General features: G+C 42.0%; 1 protein-coding gene across 11 annotated transcripts in view; it reads right to left on the reverse strand.

The window, feature by feature from the left end:
- Nucleotides 1–25,972, reverse strand: part of LDB3 (LIM domain binding 3) — a 232,294-nt gene that overhangs the window by 122,889 nt on the left and 83,433 nt on the right. For all 11 annotated transcript variants that reach the window (XM_032776737.2, XM_032776735.2, XM_032776740.2 and 8 more), the window contains exon 3: nucleotides 14,798–14,949. In XM_032776737.2, coding sequence (XP_032632628.1) covers nucleotides 14,798–14,949 — 152 coding nt within the window. The remainder of the gene's footprint in view (nucleotides 1–14,797; nucleotides 14,950–25,972) is intronic.

A 25,972-nucleotide genomic window follows, 5' to 3' on the forward strand; every position in this document is an offset into this window, starting at 1 on the left:
AGAAAGATCTCCCCAGTTTCCTAGCATAGGAAAGTTCCCCAGCAGGCACAGAACCCGTACAGCTGGGTCCTACACAGTTTCTCCTGAAAGTCCCTGCACAAGCGAGCAATTCCTGGCTGGCAAATACCCTCTTGGGGGGCCAAAGCCATCGGAGATTATAGCAACCCCCATTCTGATCTAAACTAAGCTGGGACCTGGCCTCCAGAATCACGGAGTTACAATCAAATCTTAAAAGCATCTAGCCTAGTTCAAAAAGGTAACATAAAGCACAAGAAAATGTAAGATCCAACTGACATAGCTTTCTGTTGCGCAGACACAGAAGCTATAATGCTACACTTCCAAAGGAATTTCTAATCATTGACTAACAAAGATGGAATCCATTTATCCCCGTACCTCTGTCTGTATCTCATTAACTGCAGAAGCAGTGGTTAGGATGCTCCAAGCATCTCAACAACGAATTACATTCTTCAGCATCCTGTGGCTTTTTACACAATATTTATTTAGCTGGTTTCATTCTAATTTCTACTTTGAATGTGGACATTTCAATGTACTCTGGAGGCTTTTAGAGCATTTATCCTTGGCGTATGTGGGGCAAAAGCAGCTCACTAATGTGGATAATTATGTTATAGCTGCACTTCAGTTAATCCAGGACCTTTGAATTCTTTCCCTGCTTCCAAAATAGAAAACATGTCGAATGAGATCTTCATTCATTCCTTTTTTCATCAATTCTTCTAAATGTTCAAACAAGGGTAACTATTGTGTATTCCTCTGACAAAACCAAACACAGACTGGTATTATTCTACCAAAAGAATAATTACCTATTTTCATGGTGAATTTTTAGTACTCATGAAAGAGAGAGAGCGGCAGCTAGAGGTAGTCATCATGAAAACAAGCACTTTGTAAACAATGCACCTTCGGCTTACTTTGCAATGCTGGCTGCTGTTCCAACCCTCAGCTGCCCTTTGCAGAGACTGCGCCAACTTGAAACCAGCAGCTCACTTTTCACTTGTGCTCTATTTTAACTTCTATTCCCACAGGTGCAATAATAACAATTATCTGTGCTGATTCTCCCAAACATGCAGCTGTCATGGACTTCAGTGTGGGTGCAAGAGTGTAACCGACAATGAGATTTGGCTCATTATCTTTAACACTTGCTGTGTCCTACAAGATCAAGAGTTGGTTGACTATAATACTATAGATGTCTGATGCCTATATTTTTAAATCTTATTCACCTAGGGTGGGAGGAATCTTAGAGTTTTACTGAAATACCAGTTAAAAAACTGTGCCTGGATCAATACTCTCTGCCATTCTTCTTTTTTAATCAGTAGCATTTAACTCCATTTATTTTGGCTGATTATGCTGGCAAGTACCTAGGCTCCTATTTTCATCTAAATAATGCACCATTTCATCTTTGATACTGATTCCATTACTTTCTTTACTGGGTCAGAAGTCAAATATATCATTCTGTAATTACTTTACACTATTCTGGAATTTTAAGACAAACCTCATCTGATTCAAATGACAATGCACAGGTTTTGCTGAATAACTGAAAGAAAACATAAGTATTTTCTCACTATGATTAAATATCCACTCCTCTTGTGGCTATGTTATCATCACTGAAGTGGACTGCAATAGGCTCCTCTTGTTAGCACTAAATGTGCAATTTACACTTAACAGTCAATTTTGTAAGCTAAAGAGTACCAATCAATGAGAAAAGGCTCTATATTTAAAACATTGTGGCCATCTTGTTGATAATAGCATTATGGGTAACATTACATTCTGGAGCAAGGAAGTTAATCAATAACTGTTTGTCTCAAATTATTATAACTGTCAATTGAGTATGTTTGTGTCAGCCCATCAGCTCAAATGAGATGTATCCATAATTCCATCATGACCTTTTCATGGTGAATGCAATGTAATGCTGTTGAACAACTCACCTGGAGGTTAACTTTAACCCATCTAGGGAAGATTCTTCACAATTTAATTTATCTTCTAAGATAACATTTTGAAGGAAAAAAACCTCAAAACAAATCAAAGCAATGTGCACTCTGAGACCTGTTCTAATACCTAAGTGGGATCTGTGCAATGAAGATTTTATTGCCATTTAAAGTCATGGCAGTTATCCATGGTTCCTGGCTCTTCTCTGAAAATAATAAGCACATGCTCCATGCAGTATGTGTAAATAGCAGCTCATTCAGATAGTAACTGAATTAAATTGCGCATCTAAGGAAAATAAATATTCATTGCTGTGATCAGTGTTATTTTCTTTTTCCATGGAAAAAGTGCTCATTAATTTTAACTGATAAATGTTATCATCCTGGGACAGCAACGCATAACACTGTCTTGGCTATAGTCCACCACGTAACAATGAAATATGTTACCCTCTCAAGGTGGTCTAATTCAGAGGCAGTTGGATGTATAATTGGATTGAACATTGGGGAGGGGAAATCCAAGTGGGGAAAGGGCCTCTTTTCTGCCTGTGAGAAACTGGCAAGGTGCAGGAAAATTCTTGATCTGTTAGCATAGACTGGAGGCTGGATGTGCTCTTTGTGCTTTTAGAACAGCGCAACAGCAGACACTCAGAAGAAACTTGGTGGTGCCACGTGCAAACTGCTCTCCAAAGCTCTAGAGTCAATTGCCAGTCTGTTCTCTGGCTAAGAAGAATAAAGTATACATAGTGGACTGATTTAAATTAAAGCAATTTCAATAAAATGTAACTTAAATAGTTGATTTTAATTGTAATTTGCATTTGTACTTTTTATTTATTTTCCTAAAGAAAAGCTCGTAACTATTTAATACGTTTACTGCAACTTGTTGGGGTTCCCCTGAGATCTTACACGAGGTTCCCCAAGAATTCAGTATAACCTCAGTCTTGTCACTCAAGTTCCTTTATCTGGCATACAGCAAAATGCTGAACTGATCAGATCCAAGACTAAAGGGTTAGCATACCGCATATCCAGAATTATACAAACCTCTTTCTTCATATACATTTACATTGACTATATACTGCATGACATATTTTGCTCTGTCCATTCACAGTCCATGCACAACTTACTCTTAACCTCATCTTTACATTCATTACTTATCTTATCCATTGTTACCCTGTCCATTGTCAAAAGTTCTCTGGGTGTTCCCCCTTATCTTAGGCCAGGTCTACACTGCGACTTTAAATCGGTTTAATGGCCGATATACCGATTTAACACTGTATCCGTTCACATGACGTCGTCATTAATATCGAGTTAAACGGCTCCTTAAATCGATTTCGGAACTCCTCCCAAACGAGAGGAGTAGCGCTAAATTCGATAGCGATAACTCGGATTAGGGTTCGTGTGGACGGAAATCGACGTTATTGGCCTCCGGGCGGCATCCCAGAGTGCAGCACTGACCGCTCTGGACAGCAATCTGAACTCGGATGCAGCGGGCAGGTAAACAGGAAAAGCCCCGCGAACTTTTGATTACATTATCCTGCTTGCCCCAGCGTTGGAGCTCATGATCAGCAACGGGCTCCGGCGACTGCAGTCTGAAAAATCGCCAAAAGAAGTCCAGGCAAGACCGTACGGGGATTACTAGGTTCTGATCGCTGATGTGGGAGACAATTGTTGTATCCAGCTCCATACAGAACACGACAAATGCCTAAAGCATATGAATTGAAAAATTCAGGATTTTTTACACAGCGCGCTTGCGTGACCAAGCGTAAGGGGAAGCCAGAGACTCAATGGAAAGGCGCTATGAAGGGGGAGGGAAAAAGGACTAAGGTGACTGAGGACTCCAGCTATCCACAGTCCACAGCAGCCTCTGAAATTTGATTGTTGCACTTCCTTGGCTTGAGCTCCAAGTCGTAGTTCAACAACAGAGTGTCTGGCGTGTGGTCAGGGAACATTCTCCCAGTTTATTTCCCCCCTCCGACCGAGAATGAAAAAAAAAAAAGGGAAAGAGTGCTGTCGCTATGGCGCTTTGCTCAATGCCCCGCGAAAGGCGCAAAGGGTTTGGTCTGCTGCCTTCCAATAGGGACAGGGTGAGGCTGTACCAGCACACCCGGAAATGTTTCGGCCCCATCAGGCACTGTGCTCTCTAACACTGGAAGTGGGAACTATGGGATAGCTGAGGAACAGCTACCCACAGTGCACCGCTCCTGAAATCGATGGTAGCTTTGGACCATGGACGCAAACAATCGATTTCAGGATCCCACTGTGGACGCGCTAAACTGATTTTATTAGATCTGTTTTGTAATATCGGTTTAAGCTAATTCGAAATAATCGTGCAGTGTAGACGTACCCTTAGCTGTATAGACATTCTGTTTTCAGCCTGCTGATACATTTACCTCTCTAATCTTGTCTCCCAAGAAATGAAGCCTCAGCCATGTCCAATTTCTTATGTCAAGTCAAGCCTTCATTCCACTGTTTGTTTTTCTTTTTATATTAGCATTTGTTTTATTTGAAATTTTTTTTGTGCTTTCTTTTTTGAGTTAACAACTTACGAACATATTCCCAAGACCACAGTAGTTGTAATTATTTGAACTACTATTAATATTAGGCTAAAAGTATGAACCGGTTGGTGCAAGCTTACTTTACTTAGTATTGCCCACCAGGGTGTAATTTACATTATAAGCTTGTTCTGCCTATAAAACATTCCTTAGTAATTTTAATTTTGCTTTTATTTTAATGACATAAAAATGGTGCAAAAAATGAAAAATTTTCTATTTGTTACTACAGGAAATGTAGGTGCGAAATGGAACCTAGGCAAATTAAAATAACACTCCCTAGATCCATACTAGAAGTGGTCTTCTTCAGCCACCACACAACTCTTGTTATTACTAGCATAAGAAGTTTTTATTTTACCAGAGTTCCAGCATTTTAACAATACTGTGCAGTTTGGAGACTGTTCCCCCAGAGTAAACACACATGCCGGCAACTTTGTCTGTAAGACACTACTCCTGCACATGTAAGTGTCCTTCAGCTGCAACAGCAGATTTATTAAACTAAGGAAGTATTATCTGTAATTACTGAATTTAATAGATTGTTTCTGGTCATCATGTCTTTTGAGCTTTTAGAACTAGTAGATTTCATCTCTCAGATGTAGTGTTTATTCATAGATTGAAAGAGGAAAACAAGCTTTCCTGCTTTTTCAGCTCTGAATTGGTTTCTTAACTTGAATGAACTAGTCAGTGAACTGAACTAGCTGAATAAACTGAAATGAAGAAAATATTCTCTCCTCACCTGCAGAAGAGGCTACGTAACAGATCAATGGAAACTTCTTTCACACAGTCTATATTTTTCTCAGTGTTTTTTGATCACTCCAGTTCTTAAATTATTTCAGTGAAGTAATTCCATTGAGAGACCATCCCATGGGATATCTAATACATATAACAGTTGACTAATTTTCCCCTCAATATTCAGCCAAAGTTTCCGTAATTTTATTAACTTGTTGATAGCCATAATCTTTGTGTTTAAATACAAGTTTCTATGGAACTCTGAGGTGGACAGCTCTAGAAAAGGCGACCTATATTTTATATATATTTGTATTTAATTGTTCGTATGTCTCATATCTTCTATGGCATATTTCTATATAAAAACAAAATTATATTAATACTTAAGAGTTTTATTTAAATCTTCCTAACTACAATAGACCATGAAGGTTACAATAATCAATGTATCATCACAAGTGATATTCTATCAAATTTAAGCTGAAATATGGGCATAATCGCTTTATGAATGTTTATGAATATCTTATGAACGGGTAAGTAATATGGTCTGATAGGATACATGCCCACTCCAGTCTGACATTAAAGTTACAGATTCCTTTGTCCAAAGATTCAGATACCACCCCCACCCCCTCCTTGCCAAAGACCTAAAGATCCTTCTGTTTCCCCTATCTTTTATGAACCACCATCATGCTGGCCATGGGTTACTGGAAGAGGCTCCCTACCCAATGGCAGAGGATGCGCTGTGGTGTGACATGAGGTACATCCCAACTTGCCATGTCTGAATTTACTGCAGCATTCTTACTATTCTTAAGGGCTTGGGTTTGGGAATCACACCCGCATTCCAGAACAGTGCAATGATTCCAGGGATCCAGCTTCCCTAGTGTGAAGATTGTGGTGGGTAGTCAGAGCGCAGTGAGAACCAGGAAGAGATGAGGACGGAGTTCTGCCACTGATGAACATGTAGAACTCTGAGCTTCTGTTTTTAATCCATGGATGGGCTCCCAAGAGATGGGTTCTGACCGCTGAACAAATTTCTTGATGTTCAGGTTCAGTTCAATAGATTTAATGTCAGATTCGAGTGGATTCGTATTTTTGCCCCAACTGGTGATCCAGCCCTAGCATTAATCTCTTTTGTTGTACTAAAGAAGCACAGCCTATTGGTAGGAATACAGGAGTAGAGGGCAGGAGCTCTCAAGTACTAACATCATTTTTGATAGTGACTCCCTCTGTGGCCTTAAGCAAACTGACATCTCTCACAGTAGAGCTTCCAATACTTCTCCATGAGAAGTATGCTCTTGAACTAATCTGCCTCTGCTCTTCCCTCCATAAAATGGGGAGAATACTACTTACTTTAATCCTCATAGCTCTCTCAGAGGAGTGAAGTTTATGATGCAATAGGACAATGAGAAGTGCTAACTTTTATCATTACTTTTACTATATTAGAACAGGGATTCTCAAACTGAGGGTTGGGACCCCTCAGGGGTTGCAAGGTTATTACATGGGGGCGGTCACAAGCTGTCAGCCTCCACTCTAAACCCTGCTTTGCCTCCAGCATTTATAATGGTGTTAAATATATAAAAAAGTGCTTTTAATGTATAAGGGAGGGTCACCAGTACAAAAGTCGAAGAACCCCTGTATTAGAATATATTTTTATTATATTGAACATATTCAAATTAATATCCAAAAATGGCTGTTCAACTTCAGGGTAGACACAAAAATGGAATCCTGACGTGGACCAAAGCTTGGTTCCTGAGTGCTCCTTGCCATATGACTAGCTAGAGGTGAACCTGCTGGAATTATGTATGGATCTCTAACAGAAATTTGTTTTCTAGTATAACCTCAGTCAGGTATACAGCAGAACCAGCTCACTGCTCTGAAGAGCTTATAGGCCTTTCATGTACTCTCCACAGACTCTTAAAGACTAAACTAATGAACCCTTCCAGATGTCTTAATATTCCATTACAATACACTGATGCCAGTGTGGGATTATAAACTCTGGGATAGCGAAGGAGACTTCCATAGCTTACACAAGGAAAAAAAAATGCTGAAGTATTAGCCCTGTGTTGTAAACAATTCATTCTTCAAGTAGAGAAAAGCAATTTACCAGATTCTGTTGATAAATTGTATATTCAGTTGCTTGGCCATTCTTTGGTTCATTATGAAATATATTCAAGAGACCAAATAACCAATGTCAGTCAGCGTTACTGTGATAAGCTAATAATATAGTACAGAAAAAAGGTTCTATATGATAGAAGCTGGCTCGTGCAGCGTTTATACATTCACTTACACATTTAAGCTGGTATTATTCATATAATGATTTTACAAGTTACACACTTCTTTACACATCACTAAAATCCAGCTCATCAGTTTGTACCAGTTCCCTAGCTTGTTCAGTTCCTTCCTTAACTCTGTTTTGGATAGTAGAATTCCAGGTACTGGTCCATAGAGGTATTTCCCAGCTTGTACTAAGACATAGACCAATCATATGTCTTGTTCTCTTCCTTTGAAACATTCCAGCACAGGCCTGTGAGAAGAATTCCCTTTCTATTGCTACGGTAAAACATTCATCTGTCTTGATCTTGACAGCTTCCCTATTTGTTCAAGCAAAAACTTCAGTGAATGCAAGAGGTTATCGGATACTTAGCTGAAGTGAGCAGCATTATATAAAAATCATAGGCAAGTTTAGACTACAGAAGTGCTATCAAGTTTGTGCTTACTGCATACTAATATATATAGTATGCTAGCATATATTAGTCAAGACCCTCACTGTCAAAAATGTGACCATTATTTCCAGTCTGATTCAATTTAACAGCTAGTCACATCACCGGAAAATGGAGCATCTGTCAGTACGTATACTGCAACAAAACTGTTGTATCACCTTCACTCAGCTCCAGCAAGACTCTTTAAAATGTCTGCCTCCTGATTTCCACCAAGTGTTCTGAGAACTTGTGTGAGTAGAATAAGGCGCTCTCATGTTACTGCACTTTCCAGACTAAACCTGAGCATTTGGTGAATCCTTTCCAAAGACGCTGACCTGATTCCTTGTGAGAAGAACCAAGTCCTTGTGTAGATTCCCCAGGAAGTGCTTAGATACTGCACTTTCATGCACTGCATTTATTGGGAGTTGAAAAAGAAACCAATTTGTATTGAATGTAAATAGATTTTTGCCCATGTTTATGTTTTGCACATACAGCCACAAGCTTATTGCACTGCTATGTCAGTGAAGCAGCTGTCAGGCAGCATCATGTACTTTAAATGCCTGATGGTAAAATTGTGGGGCTTTTTTTAAAATAATTTGTTAGAACAGGATAAACATTTTCAATACTATACTAATGACAATTGAACACAAGTAAACCACAAGGATACCAAAACTGAATCAGTAACATTTTCCTTTTACTAGTGCCCTAGGGACTTTACAGTCCCATTACGGCGTTCCATACTACTGCCTACTAAAATTAGCACTGAACTTCAGTTTTGTGTGTTCAGCTCAGTGCAGGTGTGTGAGAAACGTATTCATCTAATCATATTTATTTTACAAAAATTAAGAACTTACTAGGCCATTTGCCTCAATAATAACCTGCAGCACTGAGTTCCACTGGTTAACTATACATTATGTAAAAAGCTATTTCTCCCTACACACACACACACACACACACACACACACACACACACCCCTCTATTCTCTATATCACAAGAGAAAGCAGACTTCAATTGCTAGGCAAAGTCTTTTGCCTCCTGAAGTGGAGGAAAGTTGGGCATGGCTGGACTCTATTTTGGAAGGTCCCCACACATATCTCATCCCACTTATGACCAAGTCCTTCCACCTCTGCATGCCATGCCTCCCTGCAACTCTCTCAGACTTTGGTAACATAATTTGCACTTGTGTTTGTGAGCTCCATGATAGACTAGAGAGAATGGGAAGCCAGAAAATGAAGCTGAGGCCTAACTTTCCATGCAGGAAATGGGGGAAGGAAAATTAGGGAACTCAGTGTTCCTGTACCAATCAGAAAGGCCAGGGATATGTGGCGCTTTAGCTGGCAGGATGGGCATGCTGCATGTGGTAGAAGGCCCTGGAAGAGGTCACATTGCAGCTTGCAAAGTTCTATCCCTCACTGGTCAAGGGTGGGATACAGTCAAGAGGGGGCAAATAGCATTTTTTTCCATTTAACAAGAGAAAAGTTGAGCAAGTTGATTTCTCCTCCCCCTCCCCATAGGAACTCTCCAACACCATTTATATCTTTTATGCCCACAGAACTCAATGGATAGGAGGGCCGGGGGGAAAGTGCGTATGTAGGACAATTGTGACTCTATAAAGCTGTGTTGAAGATTCATGAAGTAAACCTCACCTAACCCTGCTAGGATGCAGGAATACAGGGCTACGAAACTATGAATGAAAATCCACAGAAACCTCCCCAAGAAAATAATTGTCCAACTTCTTCCAATTAACATCACAAATCCCTATGAAATATGACGATAATTAGGTATGCCACAGATTTATTGGAGTTTTGTGTTCCTGTAATTTCTTTATCTCATTGCTCCAGCCACACTGAAGAAATTACCTCTTATAGTAAGTATCTGGTCATGAGAAATGCAGACCAGAAAAAGACTGCATATAGCAATATTCTTCACAGATTATTGGGATATTTGTGGAAGCACATGAATATCCACTTGAATGATGCAAATGGAGCTTTGATCAGGGTTGGCACAACAATTTATTAAAGCATTTATGATAACTGAACACTCAACAACTTGGATTAATCTAACCTGAAGAAAATATTTCACTTATGTGTATTTAGACAGAAGGAACTCAGATTCACCTTGGTATAAGCAGGCAATCTAAAAAGAGAAGGGGAGTGCGCTGTGTGAGGCTTGATATTTGCAGTTTGATTTGATGTCCTGCACAACTGTTTCCAGAATGCACAATTTTCTTAGCTAATCAAATAAAAAACAACCACCTGTCCACACTAAAAAACCACCAGGCCTGTAAGTGTGGTAATAAAAGTAAGAAGTAGCACACGCCATCTGAGGTGCCATGTTATAAACAATGCTCATGAAACCTTCAGGGCCAAGATCTATAAAAGAAAATGTCACTGCTCTTGGAGCCAAAAGCCATTTAAAAAAATTGTCTGGGAGTGAAAATGTCTAGATTTCATATCTCATTGCTTAAAAATGAGATTCCTCTCTGCTCTGGTATTGTAGACAGACGATCACCAAGCTAGCTGCGTTTGATCAACAGTCCTTGAAGTGCAAAACAAAACTATGAATTTCCTGGCATAGGTTGGGAATTTCACTACCAAGGATCATTCTCTATAGAGCAGTGTTGCTACCATGCACTACTGTCCTAAATAATCTCAATCTAGGGATACAGCCTTTCCTTCCAAAGCCCTAAAAGGTGTTAGCCCCACCATATTCTCATTCCATATGCAGATACTCCCTTCCCCTACATTGACTGTAATATAGGGCAACAGAAAAATAAACTATTTAAGCAATACTTTTTAAAAAGAAATTTCCCAAGATTTCTCACCTTTAATGTACCTATCAGATTTTTTTTAATGCATCTCCATTCCCACCTTTCTTTAAAGTCTTGAGGAAAAACCTGATTTCAATTTCATATCCACAGTACTAAGATCTTCCAGGCTAACCTCACTCCAAACAAGCCATGGCTAGAAGAGGGCTATGTGGAGGTGTAACCTCCAGCCATTTCAATTAACACTGATCACTTTTCTGGCTACTAGATCCAAAGGGGTTTCTCCTCCTCCTTTTAGTTCTTGGTTTGGTTGGAAACTCTCTTTGCCTTCTCTCACTGCTCAGAGATAGTTCCCACCTTTCTCCCCTAGGTCAGTATCTCTTTCCCTTCTCCCTTAAAGAAGGGCAGTTGACAATTACTTTGGCTGTGAGAATCACTTTTGAGGATATAGGATTTGCCACAGTATATCACTTCAAGTCATGTATCCTAGACATTGTTGGTGCATCAGATGAATAAAAGATCTTCTGCCATGTAGCTGGCCAGTGATGTGGTGTAGCTGGAAAGGTGTGGATTCCTTTATGAACCTGGCAGTTGGAAGTGCCCACCCCAAAAATGTATAGTCACAAAGAGACCATAGTCACTTCCAGGAAAGAATGTGGAATGAAGACATTTTGGCCTTTAAATAGATTTGAGGAAAAGCAAAGCAAGTTCAGTCCATATGCATTGAAAGTAGAGTCATATAATAGCTTCCAGTTAAAAGTGATTGAGCATCAATACCACACTTCACTAAAAGCCATTGTGACCACCCTCCTTCCATACTCTACTCTCTCTCTAGCTCAGCTGTTAAAAGCCACAGCTTGATTAGGTTGGGAGGAGTACAGCTTGTGAAAGCAACTCTGAGTCCAAACAATACTTTCTGTGAATTTGGTAATACTGTTTGCAGGATCAGTGGAATGATGGATGGTAGAAACCAAATATTACACTGCCCAAGAGAAGGGGAAATATGATGGGAGACTTTAGTAGATAATTATTAAGCTGTTTTGTTTATCCAAATGTTTAAAATCCTGATTAAGATCTGAGGGGAAAAGAATTTTAATGAAATTCTTATGATCATTCAGTTTGTTTAAACATGTAAGACTCTTCTTGAGCCCTAAAGGAGAGTGCTAATGGAGTGCAGTTATCTCCAGTGACTGTCAATAGGCAAGGATAATGCTGGAACAGTCACTTGACCCGTACTATTTCAGCATTTAACAATACCAGAATCCACCACCTCGCAGATTAGTTTATTCTCCTCTTGGAGAAGGTGGGACAAAGCAACCATCAGTGTCTGTAGTAAAAGAGTAGCTCGTAGGGAACTAAGTGAAATACAATCAAATTATTCTTCCACTCACCTGTGCAATTAATCCAACCTTGTAAGATTTGTTCAAAATGAGTAATTTTTTGGTCGGTGACTAAATATCACAAGTTTTTCATCACCATTAATCATATTAGAGAGCGAGAGAGTAGATTTACACTTGGGTAAGTTTTCCATGGTGATTTATGAAGACTGAATTAACCTTATTAACCTCGGTTATGCATGTGCTCAACCTTCAACAATGTACGAAATTCAGGAACCTCCAGAAAATGACCAGGCAGATTAGGGGAGCAGAAATAAATATGCAAGTCTTGAAAGACTCCATAATCAAAGGGATGAGGGTTGCTTAAATCCTGGATTGTCAGAGTGACAGCTTGCTTAGTGTATCTGACTCCAACTTCATAGAATCCCAGGACTGGAAGGGATATTGAGAGGTCTTCTAATCCAGTCCTCTACACTCAAGACAGGACTCAGTATTACCTGACAGGTGTTTGTCCAACTTGCTCTTAAAATTCTCCAATGACAGAGATTCCACCATCTCCCTAGGCAATTTATTCCAGTGCTTAACTACCCTGACAGTTAGGAAGTTTTTCCTAATGTCTAACCTAAATCTCCCTTGCTGCAATTTAAGCCCATTGCCTCTTGTCCTATCCTCAGAGGTTAAGGAGAACAATTTTTCTCCCTCCTCCTTGCAACAACTTTTTATGTATTTGAAAACTTATGTCCTCCCTCAGTCTTCTCTTCTCCAGACTAACTAACCCAATTTTTTCAATCTTCCTTCATAAGTCATGTTTAATTATTTTGGTTGCTCTTCTCTGGACTTTGTCCAATTTGTATGCTTCTTTCCTGAAATGCAGCACAAAGAACAAGGAAACAATACTCTAGTTGAGGCCTAATCAGTGTGGAGTAGAGTGGAGGAATTACCTCTTATTTCTTGCTTACAACACTCCTGCTAATACATCCCAAAATAAAGTTCGGGGTTTTTTTGTTTGTTTTTTTATGTGTTACACTGTTGACTCATATTTAGCTTGTGATCCATTATGACCCCTCAATGCCCTTCCACAGTATTACTTCCTGGGCAGCCAGTTCCCATGTTGTATGTGTGAAGTTGATTGTTCCTTCCTAAAAGGAGTACTTTGCCTTGTTCCTATTGAATGTCATTCTGTTTACTTCAGACCATTTCTCCAGTTTGTCCAGTTCATTTTGAATTTTAATCCTATCCTCCAAAGCACTTGCAACCCCTTCCAGCTTGGTATCACCCACAAACTTTAGAAGTGTATTCCCTACACCATTATCTAAATCACTGATGAAGATATTGAACAGAACTGGACCCCAAACCGATCGCTGGGTGACCCCACTTGATATGCCCTTCCAGCATCACTGTGAACCATTGATAACTACTCTCTAGGAATGGTTTTCCAACTAGTTACACACCCTCCTTATAGTAGCTCCATCTAGGCTGTATTTCCCTAGTTTGTTTATGAGAAGGTCATGTGAGCCAATATCAAAAGCCTTACTAAAGTCACAATATACCACATCTACCATTTTCCTCCATCCACAAGGTTTGTTACCCTGTCAATGAAAGCTATTAGATTGGTTTGACACGATTTGTTATTGACAAATCCATGCTGACTGTTACTTATCACTTTATTATCTTCTAGGTGTTTGCAAATTGATTGCTTAATTATTTGCTCCATTATTGATTGCTTAATTATTTGCTCCATTCTGGAAGTTAAGCTGACTTGTCTGTAATTCCCCGGGTTGTCCTTATATTCCCCTTTTTATAGATTGGCATTATATTTGCCCTTTTCTAGTCCTCTGGAATCTCTCTCATGATTTTTCAAAGATAATCGCTAATGGCTCAGACACCTCCTCAGTCAGCTCTTTGAGTATTCTAGGATGTATTTCATCAAGCCCTGGCAACCTGAAGAGAATCTAATTTGTCTAAGTAACATTTAACTTATTCTTTCCCTGTTTTAGCCTCAGACCATACCTCATTTCACTGGCATTCACTACGTTAGACATCCAGTTGATACTAAATCCATAAGTGTCCGTAAATCTGCTTAGGTACCAGACTCTATTGTAAAAAGTCTGCATTGATTTCACATCCTTTGTTCATCATTTCTTTTTTTTTTTAAATTGTCTAACAAGGCAGAAGAAGCCACCATCCCTCACTGATGGCCAACATCAAGAGGCAACAGAACAAAAGGAAAAAAAAAATCATTCAGAGCAAGAGCATCTGCAAAAGGTAAAATGTTGTGAATACAAAAGCTGCTAGACTTTTTTTGTGATTAATAAATGCTCACTGCAACGTTAGCTCTTTCCTTTCACAAACTGATCTGATTAACATGAATACATTAATCTATGCAAACACATTTCAGCCTATATGGTACTCTGAAACTGTTTGCTCTGACTATTCACAGTGAGAGACTGGTCATCTGAGTCATGTGATACTGGATTTTTTTACGCTGTGAATGGATGCATAAATTAATGGGGGAGGGGGCTGAGGAAGCATTAGAATATCCATTTTATATTCAATCGGACAAATTCCACCAAAACTAGCACACTGTGCAACCCCACTGATTTCAGTAAAGTTGCACTTGGTGTAAATCAGAGCAGAATTTGACCTTTCATTTCAATCTTGTGTCCAGATCTTCACAGATTCTTGAAGAAAACCTAACAGGCAAAACTCTGATGTTTATCACTCCCTTGGTCTGCCACTTTCTCAGAACAATTATGCGGCTCATACACGTATTAACTTATCTCAACATACTTTTGAAGGGTAAGGCTCAGGTTGTAGCTGGCTGATTTGATCTTGTTCTGGGCCTCTAAGTGGGTCATGCCATCTGTGTTGACTCCATCAATGGCTACCACAAAGTCCCCCTGGTTCATGTGGGACTGGGCTGCTTTGCTGCCAGGGGTGATCTGTGAGGGAGAAAAGAAAAACAGACTTTATTCTTTGTGTGAAATGGTTTCAGAGAACAAGTCCAGTCCAGAGTTGTTATGGGAGGGGTTTATTCCTCACTCTCCTCGATCCCTGCAAATAATTATACTAGTGGAAGCTAGACACACAGGGTGAAATTCACCTTCTTCAGAGGTCCAACCCAAGATCTTTATTTCTCTTAAGCATTATTCTGGGCTTAAGTGGTCCATATAACTTGTGTTGGCCCCTCTAAACAGGGCTAAACTTCTACTCTCCCTTAATTGAGGGTGATCTCCCTGCATTTTCTGCATATATTGAAAATTCCCATTTAACCCAGGATGGATATTACTCAGCAGGTTCAGATAACTGTCAGGTTATTTATAAAAAGTTGTCTAAAGCAATTAAAATATTTTTATCATCAGCCTGGATTTTGCCCAAGCAAACTTAATGGAACTACACTGGTTTACACCAGCTGAAGATCTAGTCCATTGTAAATACACAGTTAGATTCAAAAGTATTTCTCACCACTGAAAGGCATGTTCTACCATCTCCCTTGCACAGAGAGAGTGTAGGAAGTTCACCTATTGTGTAATAACCATCAGAATTGGATTTGTTCCTACATGTTGCTCGAAAGTGCATCTGTTTTCACATCCGAAGTTGCCTTAAATTTTATGGTTATTTATTATTATTTGTATTGCAGTTAGGAGTCCCTACAGGGGTCGGCAACCTTTCAGAAGTGGTGTGCCAAGTTCACTGTAATTTAAGGTTTCGCATGCCAGTAATACATTTTAACATTTGTAGAAGGTCTCTCTCTATGTCAATATTATATAAATGAACTATTGTTGTATTTAAAGTAAATAAGATTTTAAAAATATTTAGGAAGCTTCATTTAAAATAAAATTAAAATGCAGATCTTATCAATTTAGTGTGATACTTGCCTGGGATTCCAGCCACCAGCCCCACTCAGCCCACTGAGTGGGGCTGGCAGCCAGAACCCCGGCTGGCAACAGGGCAGCAGCCGGAACCCCACTACATGCCATCAAAAATCGGCTTGCGTGCCACCTTTGGAACACGTGCCGTAGGTTGCCGACCCCTGCTACAGGCCCTAATCAGGATCGAGCACAACTATGTCTGGTGCAGAATATATTCATAAATTTGCTATCACTCTTACCCTTACCATTGAACTTTCCCAAAATCCATTTCATTGGTTTGAACTGGGATGGTGGAGCAATCCCCTTTGGTTGAAGGTACACACCCACAATTGGTCAATTCCATCCATAGTTTAGGAACGCTCTTAGACTCCTCACAGACACTTATCTTTATTTGTGGATGCTGCTATAGGAGAGCTTTCTACCATCTTCAGTTGGCTAGAAGACGCCATCTCATCATGGCAGAAAATATCCTGGCCTCAGTTACATACGCCTTTGTACCTCCCAACTGGACTGCAGCAATGTAATATCGCTAGGCATGAGGCCATCAGCACTTCGCAAACTCCAACTACTACAGAATGCTGCAGCACAGTTTCTCAGCAACACAGGCTACCAACTGCACATCAAACCAGCCCTCTGCTCTCTTCTCTGGCTTCCCACAGAATACTGAATCAAGGTCTTAGAGCCAGCTGTTTAAAGGTAATTAAGTGCCTAAAGATGCAGACCAGTGTACACAGTGGGATTTTCAAAAGCACTTAGGCGCCTGAATCCCATTGATTTCAATGTCAGCCCACCAGCTGCTTTTGAAAATCTCAATAGGCCCCCTTCATTTTTAGGAATCTAAATGACTTTAAAAATCTGTCCCTTACTCCCTGTGTTCTAGGCAATCAATTATCTGGGCACAGCATATCTTTAAAAAATAAATCACCTAGAACTCCAGCATGAAGACTGTGGCTGACAACCTTAAACCCGAGTAGGGAACATTTTTTAGCTCCTTGGCAGAGATATTCTTGTAATGCCATCAAGGCGAGCTGTGTGTACTCTGAATGAAAAAAATAATAGCCAAAGATGTATTAAAGCTCTCTGAATGTTATTTAAAGGTTTCATTAATAATATAGATCCATTCTCTCTTGTACTTTTCTGTTTTCATAGAATAGGGAAAAAAGTTAAAGTCAATCTCTATGGAAAAAGTCTTATCCTGTGATTTTTTTGCATCATCCACTCCCTCTTAAGTAGGGATATACAAGAAACACAGGATCTAGTGTATTTCATATTACAATTTGTCATTAATTGAACACCACCAGAGAATTGTTCTCATTTTTAGCTTTCCTATGCATTTCACTGACTTGTGTTACATGCACTCACACTCTCTCCTACCCTCTCTCTCTCACACACACACTTTAAAGAATAAATTATTTGAATTATTAGATTTACTTTCCAAATAATCCAATGACTGAAAGACCCTCTCAATCCCCAAAATATGTCATCACATATAAGAAGACATAAAATAGAAGGTAGGGAGAATAACTTAGAATGGAAAAGTTTCAGAATAGCAGCCATGTTAGTCTGTATCCGCAAAAAGAACAGGAGTACTTGTGGCACCTTAGAGACTAACAAATTTATTTGCGCATAAGCTTTCGTGGGCTAAAACCCACTTCATTGGATGTATGCAGTGAAAAATATAGTAGGAAGATATATATACACACATACACAACATGAAACAATGGGTGTTACCATACACACTGTAACGAGAGTCATCAGTTAAGGTGAGCTACAAGATCTCTATCAAGCATTCTTAAAACTACAATACCCACCTGCTGAAGTCAAGAAACAGATTGACAGAGCCAGAAGAGTACCCAGAAGTCACCTACTACAGGACAGGCCCAACAAAGAAAGTAACAGAATGCCACTAGCCATCACCTTCAGCCCCCAACTAAAACCTCTCCAGCGCATCATCAAGGATCTACAACCTATCCTGAAGGACGATTCTCCCTCTCACAGATCTTGGGAGACAGGCCAATCCTTGCTCACAGACAGCCCCCAAACCTGAAGCAAGTACTCATGGCAGGGCTGCCCAGAGGATTCAGGGAGCCTGGGGCAAAGCAAAATTTCGGGGGCCCCTTCCATAAAAAAAAAATTGCTAAACTATATTCTTGTGGGGGCCCCTGTGCGGCCCAGGGCAAATTGCCCCACTTGCTTCCCACCACGGGCAGCCCTGGGAAAAATAAACCTTCTGCATCTCAGCACAAACCCAGTTTTGAGAAAAACTTCTTTACAAGGTGTCATGAACAGATGGTTAAGGGTTAATGTCTCTTTTACCTGTAAAGGGTTAAGAAGCTCAGTGAACCTGGCTGACACCTGACCAGAGGACCAATGGGGGGACAAGATACTTTCAAATCTTGGTGGAGGGAAGTCTTTGTTTTGCGCTGTTGTTTTGTTTCGTTGTTCGCTCTTGGGACTAAGAGGGACCAGATGTGCACCCCAAGTTTCTCCAATCTTCTTGAAACAATCTCTTACGTTCAAATAGTAAGTACTAGCTAGAAAAGAGCGGATTAGTCTTATGTTTGTTTTCTTAAACTTGACAATGTATATTTTGCTGGAAGGAGTTTTACCTCGTTTGCTGTAATCTGAATTTCAGCTAGGGGGGAGGGAGTCCCTCTAGTCTATATTGAGTTGAATACCCTGTAAACATTTTCCATTCTAATTTTACAGAGATAATTTTTACTTTTTCTTTTTTAATTAAAGCTCTCTTTTTTAAGAACCTGATTGATTTTTTTCCCTTGTTTTAAAGACCCAGGGGACTGGGTCTGAACTCACCAGGGATTGGAGGGGAAGGTTAATTTTCTCTGTTTTAAGATCCAAGGTTTGGAATCAGTGTGCCTCTCAGGTAACCCAGGAGGGGAAAGTCTGGGAGGGGGAATGGTTATTTCTCCTTGTTTTAAGACACAAGGGGTTTGGGTCTTGGGTTCCCAGGGAAGGTTTTGGGGGACAGGGAGTGTACAGACACTGGAATTTTCTGGTTGGTGGCAGCGCTATCAGATCTAAGCTAGTAATTAGGCTTAGAAGGGTACATGCAGGTCCTCACATTTGTACTCTAAAGTTCAAGTGGGAAAATACCTTGACATAAGGTATCACTGGTTCTCAGCATAAGCTAGTGCTAAAAGCCACTAAGCTCATTAAAGGGTTGGAATGAATATTTTCCATCAAAACTTTTTTTGGATCGAAACTAGGGGTTTTTAAAAAGCAGAAAAAAATCATGGACAATGTCTGCTTTCCATCAAATATTGTTGTGTTTTTTTAATTGAAAAGCTGAAATTAGTCTGCCAAAACCTGAACATGGTTGAGGTTTCGAAAGCGTGTGGCCAAATATTTGCTGCATAATGTGTTTGATTGTTTAAAAAAACAATAAAAAATTCTGCTTAAAAAAATCCAAAACATTTGAACCACCTCAGCTTGTGACCAAACGCCTGAGCCCATCCAGTCAGAGATTTTTCCAGGTTTCTGATACTCTGCTGGCTCTTGACTCATATCTGTCCTCATAACTTTGGGTTCATTTAGGTTAAACATAAGAACAGCCATATTGGGTCAAACACAAAGTCCATCCAGCCCAGTATCTGTCTACCGACAGTGGCCAATGCCAAGTGCCCAGAGGAGATGAACCTAACAGGTAATGATCAAGTGATCTCTCTCCTGCCATCCATCACCACCCTCTGACAAACAGAGGCTAGGGACACCATTCCTTACCCATCCTGGCTAATAGCCATTAATGGACTTAACCTCCATGCATTTATCTGTTTACTAGAGACTGGCTCCATGGGGTCCCTGACAAGCTGGAGACGGTTACTGTGGGTTTGTCTTTAGTATAGCTTATGTACATACTCTACGAACTGAGCATTTGAGCTTGTTCCAGAATCTGGGATGAGCCTATGGTGTGAAAATTGAAATGCTCAAAATAGCACATGCATGTGAATGGACACAGGGTGCTAAAATTAAATTAACCCAGGGGTTTTCAAACTGGAGGTCGGGACCCCTCAGGGGGTCATGAGGTTATTACTGGGGGTCGCGAGCTGTCAGGCTCCACCTCAAACCCGCTTTGCCTCCAGCATTTATAACAGTGTTAAATATATTAAAAAGTGTTTTCAATTTATAAGCAGGGGTTGCACGCAGATGTTTGCTATGTGAAAGGGGTCACCAGGACAAAAGTTTGAGAACCACTGAATTAACCCCTCTAAAGCCTCAGGGAATGCGGGGGGGGGGTCTCCCATGGTAGAGTTGGGAAGAATATTGCTCTTCTCATGTGATCCCTCCCCCAGTGACTAATTTTAAATGAAGCTACCCTCCCCTGACATGAATCTCCCTATGACACTGAAATTAAATATAGACTACAACTTGGCATTTGAGAAGTGAAAGAGATGGTAGCCCTAATGGAAAACCTAATAGCTTGGCCCTTCTGCAAGCCTCAAACTGCTGAATAAGCTTTAGGGTAGGGAAGGCTGTGCCTCCCAAACAGCCTGGCTCTGCCCCCTATCTGATCCCCACCCACTTCCTGTCCCCCGACTGCCTCTCCCTCAGAATCCCCGACCCATCCTGCTCCTTGTCCCCTCACTGTCTCCGAGACCCCATCCCTCCACCACCAACCCGAGACCCCACCCCTGCTCCCTGTCTCCTGACTCCAATCCATCCCCGCTGAGTCCTGACAGACCCCCAGAATGCCCACAATCCAACCTCCCCATTCCCTGTCCCCTGACCACCCCCCTACAACCTCTGCCCCTTCCCTATGCCCTGATTATCCCCAAGACTCCTTGCTCCTTAGTCAACCCCCCTGGCCCCAGCCTCTTACCCCCGGCTCCCCCGCTCCCCCAGAGCTCAGCGCGTCTCCAGTGGGTCTCCTGAGCTCCGCCTCACTCAGAGCCGCGTGGTAAGGGGGCGGGGCTGCGAGCTCCAGCAGGGCCTCAGCTCCCTCTTCTCAGCCTGGAGCTCGCAGCCCTGCCCCCTTACCACGTGGCTCTGAGGGGGGAGGGAATCAGGCCCCACCAGAGACATGCTACAGCACTGTCTCGGGACGCTGCTTGATGTGCTGAGGATCCAGGAGAGGAGCGGAGGCGGGAGCCTCGGCCGTTCTCTTGGGGGCCCCTGCCGAACCTGGGGCCTAGGGCAAATTGCCCCACTTGCTCCCCCCCGGGCGGCCCTGACTTACCGGCAACCACACACACCACACAACAAAAACACTAACCCAGGAACCTATCCTTGCAACCAAGCCCGTTGCTAACTCTGTCCACATTTCTATTCAGGGGATACCATTGTAGGACCTAATCACATCAGCCACACTATCAGAGGCTCGTTCACCTGCACGTCAACCAATGTGATATATGCCATCATGTGCCAGCAATGCCCCTCTGCCATGTACATTGGCCAGACCGAACAGTCTGTATGTAAAAGAATAAATGGACACAAATCAGACCTCAAGAATTATAACATTCAAAAACCAGTTGGAGAACACTTCAATCTCCCTGGTCACTCGATTACAGACCTAAAAGTCGCAATATTACAACAACAAAAAATTCAAAAACAGACTCCAAGAGACTGCTGAATTGGAATTAATTTGCAGACTTGACAGCATTAAATTAGGCTTTAATAAAGACTGGGAGTGGATGGGTCATTACACAAAGTAAAACTATTTCCCCATGTTTATTTCTCCCCATACACACACACAGTTCCTCACACCTTCTTGTCAATTGCTGGAAATGGGTCATTTTCATTACCATTACAAACAGTTCTTTCTCTATCATGCTAACAGCTCACCTTAACTGATCACTGTTCTTATAGTATATATGGTAACACCCATTGTTTCATGTTCTCTGTGTGTGTATATATGTACATCTTCCTACTGTATTTTCCACTGCATGCATCCAATGAAGCGGGTTTTAGCCCATGAAAGCTTATGCTCAAATAAATTTGTTAGTCTCTAAGGTGCCACAGGTACTCCTGTTCTTTTTTTAGAATGGAATGGAAACCAAACAGCCAATTCAGTCAGAGTCAAATAATCTAGCAGAACTCCTTTTAAATACCAGATTGAACACCATGGCTTGAGTGATCCCTTTAACTCCTTTCTTCACTGAAAAGAAAGTACTTTCCAAGCAGTCAGACACCAAGATATGAGCCTGGCTGATAAAGGCTATTAAAAACCAATCTCTAGCCATCCGCAAGACACCACTCTCCCTTCCCACAGAAAATGTGCATGCCCTTGTCATAAAAATGTTAACTGTGCTGTCCTGCTGACACCTCCACACTTCAGCTAGTGGACTCCTAGAGATCTGCGCACCTGCTTGTGCCTATCAAGAATAAAGATTCATTGCTGAACATTAAGCCTCTTACTGAAAAAGCTAGCCTAACTTTGGAATTCCTACTCAACACACAAACCTCTCCACCCTGCCCTCCCGCCCACCTTATGAACTAAATAAACCTAGAGAACATGAACTTAAATAATATGGACAAAAAGAGCTAAACACCTCAATAAAGAGGACTGAAACAGGGCTGACGGGCCACATCTTCCTTTTACCCAGCCCCAAATAAAGGCCTTACCATTTCAAATAAGCCCTGGTATAGAAGCGGGCTATAACTGTCTTAAAATTAAAGGACCAAATTCTCTGTTAGTGTAAATGGATTAAACACTGTTTATTTCAATGGACTTGCACTCATTTACACCAGCAGAGAATGTCTGACCCACTAACTAAATCAACCCCATCCACATGATAGGCATTTGTAATACTAAAGATTCCTGAGTGGGTTTGGGTTTGTATCTTGCTCTGTACAAGCCTCTAATTATGACCATCACAGTCATCTGTGAGGCCTCGGGCTATAGTAGAACCGTATTTTAAAGGTAAGATTGCTCTTTGGGGAAGGGGTCAAAGTTGTGGCCTGTCAGTCTTGACAACATCCATTTCATTTGAAAAAGTTAATTGTTTACAAAAGTGAAGGGATTAGTAGCCATGTCCTGAGCCAAGGATAGTGAGGGCATGCTCTGTGCAAGATTTCTCCATACAGCTCTGCAGTAGACTTTTGTGTTCCAGTCTTGGGCCCTGCACAGCTTCGCTAATGCATTCTTCACTTGGCCTTCAATATCCCAGTTATTCTAGCTCTTTGACTCTTCTGACTAGAGTCTGCCAATCAAATTGCATTCTCCCAAGTCAAGAGACATTGCTGAAGCAGAGGTAAAACAGCACGATGTTCAGAGACACTTTACTTTTTCTAACCAGTTTGTCCCAACCATATATAATCACTGTTCTTTAAATGGACTGAAGTCCATTTTAAGGGATTGCACAACACTTCCAGCAGTCCGAGAATCATTTTCCAGACACCCACTAAGCCTATAAATATAAAAATGTAATCCACACTAATGTATTAGATCTGCAACTCAGAACCAGCATAAGCACCACCACCAACAACAAAAAAACCGGTTACCTACCTTTCATAACAGTTGTTCTTCTAAATGTGTCGCTCATGTCCATTCTATTCTAGGTGTTCATGAGCCCACATGCACAGCTGTTGGAGATTTTTGCCTTACCGGTACCCGTAGGGTCGGCTATGGCGCCCTCTTGAGTGCTGTACTCATGCATCCTGATATATCAGGCACCACCAGCCCTATGTCCTCTCAGTTCCTTCCTGCCGGCATCTCCGATAGAGGAGCAGGAGTGTGGGTAATGGAATTGACATGAGCAACATCTCGAAGAACAACAGTTACAAAAAGTAAGTAACTGTTTTTTCTTTTTCGCATGCTTGCTTATGTTGATTCCATTCTAGGCGACTCACAAGCAGTATCCCTAGAGATGGGCTCAGAGTACAGAGCCAAGTGGCTTGCGACACTGCTCTGCCAAACCCAGCATCGTCTCAGGCTTGCTGGGTAAGATCATAATGAGACGTAAATGAGACAGACAACCAGGTAGCAGCCTAACAGATCTCTTGGATCGGTACCTGTGCCAGGAAGGCTGCCAATGGTGCCTATGCCCTAGTCTAGTGGGAAGTCATGGTCACTGGTGGAGGTACCTTCACCAGGTCATAGCAGTAATGGATGCAGCCCATGATCCAACCTTCTGAGCAGACACTCGGCGACTTTTCATCTGTCCGCCACCGTAATGAACTGCATTGACTTGGAAAATGGCTTAGTCCTGCCAATGTAGAAGGAAAGCGCTCTCCTGAAGTCCAGGATGTGCAATATGTGCTCCTCTTCCGATTTATGAGGCTTCGGAAATAAGACTGGTAAGTATAGGTCTTGAATGGTATAAAACTGTGAAACTACCTTGGCAGGAACGCTGGGTGTGGTTGCAGCTGGACCTTGCCCTTGCAGAACACTGTATAGGCAGCTCTGAAGTAAGCACCCTGATCTCAGAGACTCTATGGGTGGCCATTATTGTGACCAGGAAAGAAACCTTCCAGGACAGGAGGAGAAGGGAGCAGGAAGCTAGAGACTTGAAGGGAGGACCCATGAGCTATGACACCACAAGGTTCAAGTCCCAAGGAGGGACAGGGCTCCTGATGTGTGGGTAGAGACACTCCAGACCTTTCAAAAACTGGACCATTGTCACAAGCAAAGACCGACTTGCCCTGGAGCAGAGGGTGGAAGGTAGAAATAGTGGCCGAGTGGACTTTGATCAACGACAAGAACAACCCTTGAAGCTTGAGGTGCAGAAGATAGTCCAGGATCGCCTGCAGAGAAGCCTGCTCGGCCCAGATACCCTGATCTAAGATCCAGCATGTGAACTTCTTCCACTTGCCCAGGTAGGTCGCTCTGGTGGAGGGCTTTCTGTTACTCAGCAAGACCTGTTAGACACGGGCCAAGCATTCCCGTTCTTCCGTATTCAGCCATACAGTAGCCATGTTGTCAAGTGCAATGCCACAGGTTCATGTGTAGAAGACTGCCGTGGTTCTGGGACAGCAGATCCGGCCAGAGATGTAGCTGCAGGGTATCTGTAGCATCCAACAGTCCGAGGTAACCCATGACTAGGCAGAATGGTAAGGACAAAGATAGTTGAAGAAAGAATAAGGTGGATCCAAGGAGCTGACTGGGGCATCACTCTTGAGCACACCTTCAAAATGAGCGCTTCTGGCCCCTGGGATGCTTTGCCAGCCCGGGCTGTGCAGGGGAGTGGGAGGAGAAAAAGACACAAGCTTTAGTCGTTGCTGTCCTATCCAGGGGTGAAAGTAACATAGAAGACTTACCAGCACAGTGAACACCGCCAACGCGACCATCCTAACTGCCGAGTCAGCCGTGTTCCACACCATTTGAAGGGAGCACCTTGCTGCTCCAGTACTCTCCTCTACCAGGGTGCCAAACTCCTGGGACAAGTCCTAGGGTAGGGACTCCTTGAACTTATGGAGGGAGTCCCATAAGTTAAAATTGTATCTGCCCAGGAGAACCTGGTGGTTCACCACCCGAAACTGAAGGCTGGCTGTTGAATACATTTTTCTTCCCAAAAGGTACAGCCTCTTGGCCTCTTTATTTTTGGGTGTTGAACTAGGTGTGCCCCTGCTTGTCCTTTTTTTTGGCCACAGAGATGACCAGTAAGTCTGGAGGTAGGTAGGTGAACCCCTTTGGCTGGGACAAGTACTTTTTCTCAGCCCTCCTGGACGTGGGAGGGATGGATGACGTAGTTTGCCAGAGGGCCTTGGCAATTTTCAAATCCCATCATACACTGTAGTGCAACATGGGTGGGGTAGACGCCAAGAGCACACTGAACAGGGTATCCACCTGCTCGGCCATCTCCTCTACCTCTAGGCCCAAGTTCTTGGTCACCCATTGAAGCAGAGCCCAGTACTCTTTAAAACTGTCCAGCGGGCTGGCACTCAAGGGCCCCGTCACCACCTTGTCCAGGGATGAGGACGACGACTGTTACACCAGGGTAGGCCTTGGGACATCCTCTCCCATAGGGGAAGGGAGTTTCGGGGTGGGCACCTGCTCCTCTACCCTGACCTCCGAGTGCGTGTCACACACCAAGCCTGATACCGCCAACTTTTGCTCCAAGGTGGCAGCTGATGAATGGTGCGAAGGAGGCATCGGCATCACAAGCGTGCCCCATGCACTTCAACAGGGCCACTGCGC

The sequence above is a fragment of the Chelonoidis abingdonii genome, chromosome 15 (genome assembly GCF_003597395.2).
Source record: "Chelonoidis abingdonii isolate Lonesome George chromosome 15, CheloAbing_2.0, whole genome shotgun sequence".
Classification (NCBI taxonomy): domain Eukaryota; kingdom Metazoa; phylum Chordata; order Testudines; family Testudinidae; genus Chelonoidis; species Chelonoidis abingdonii.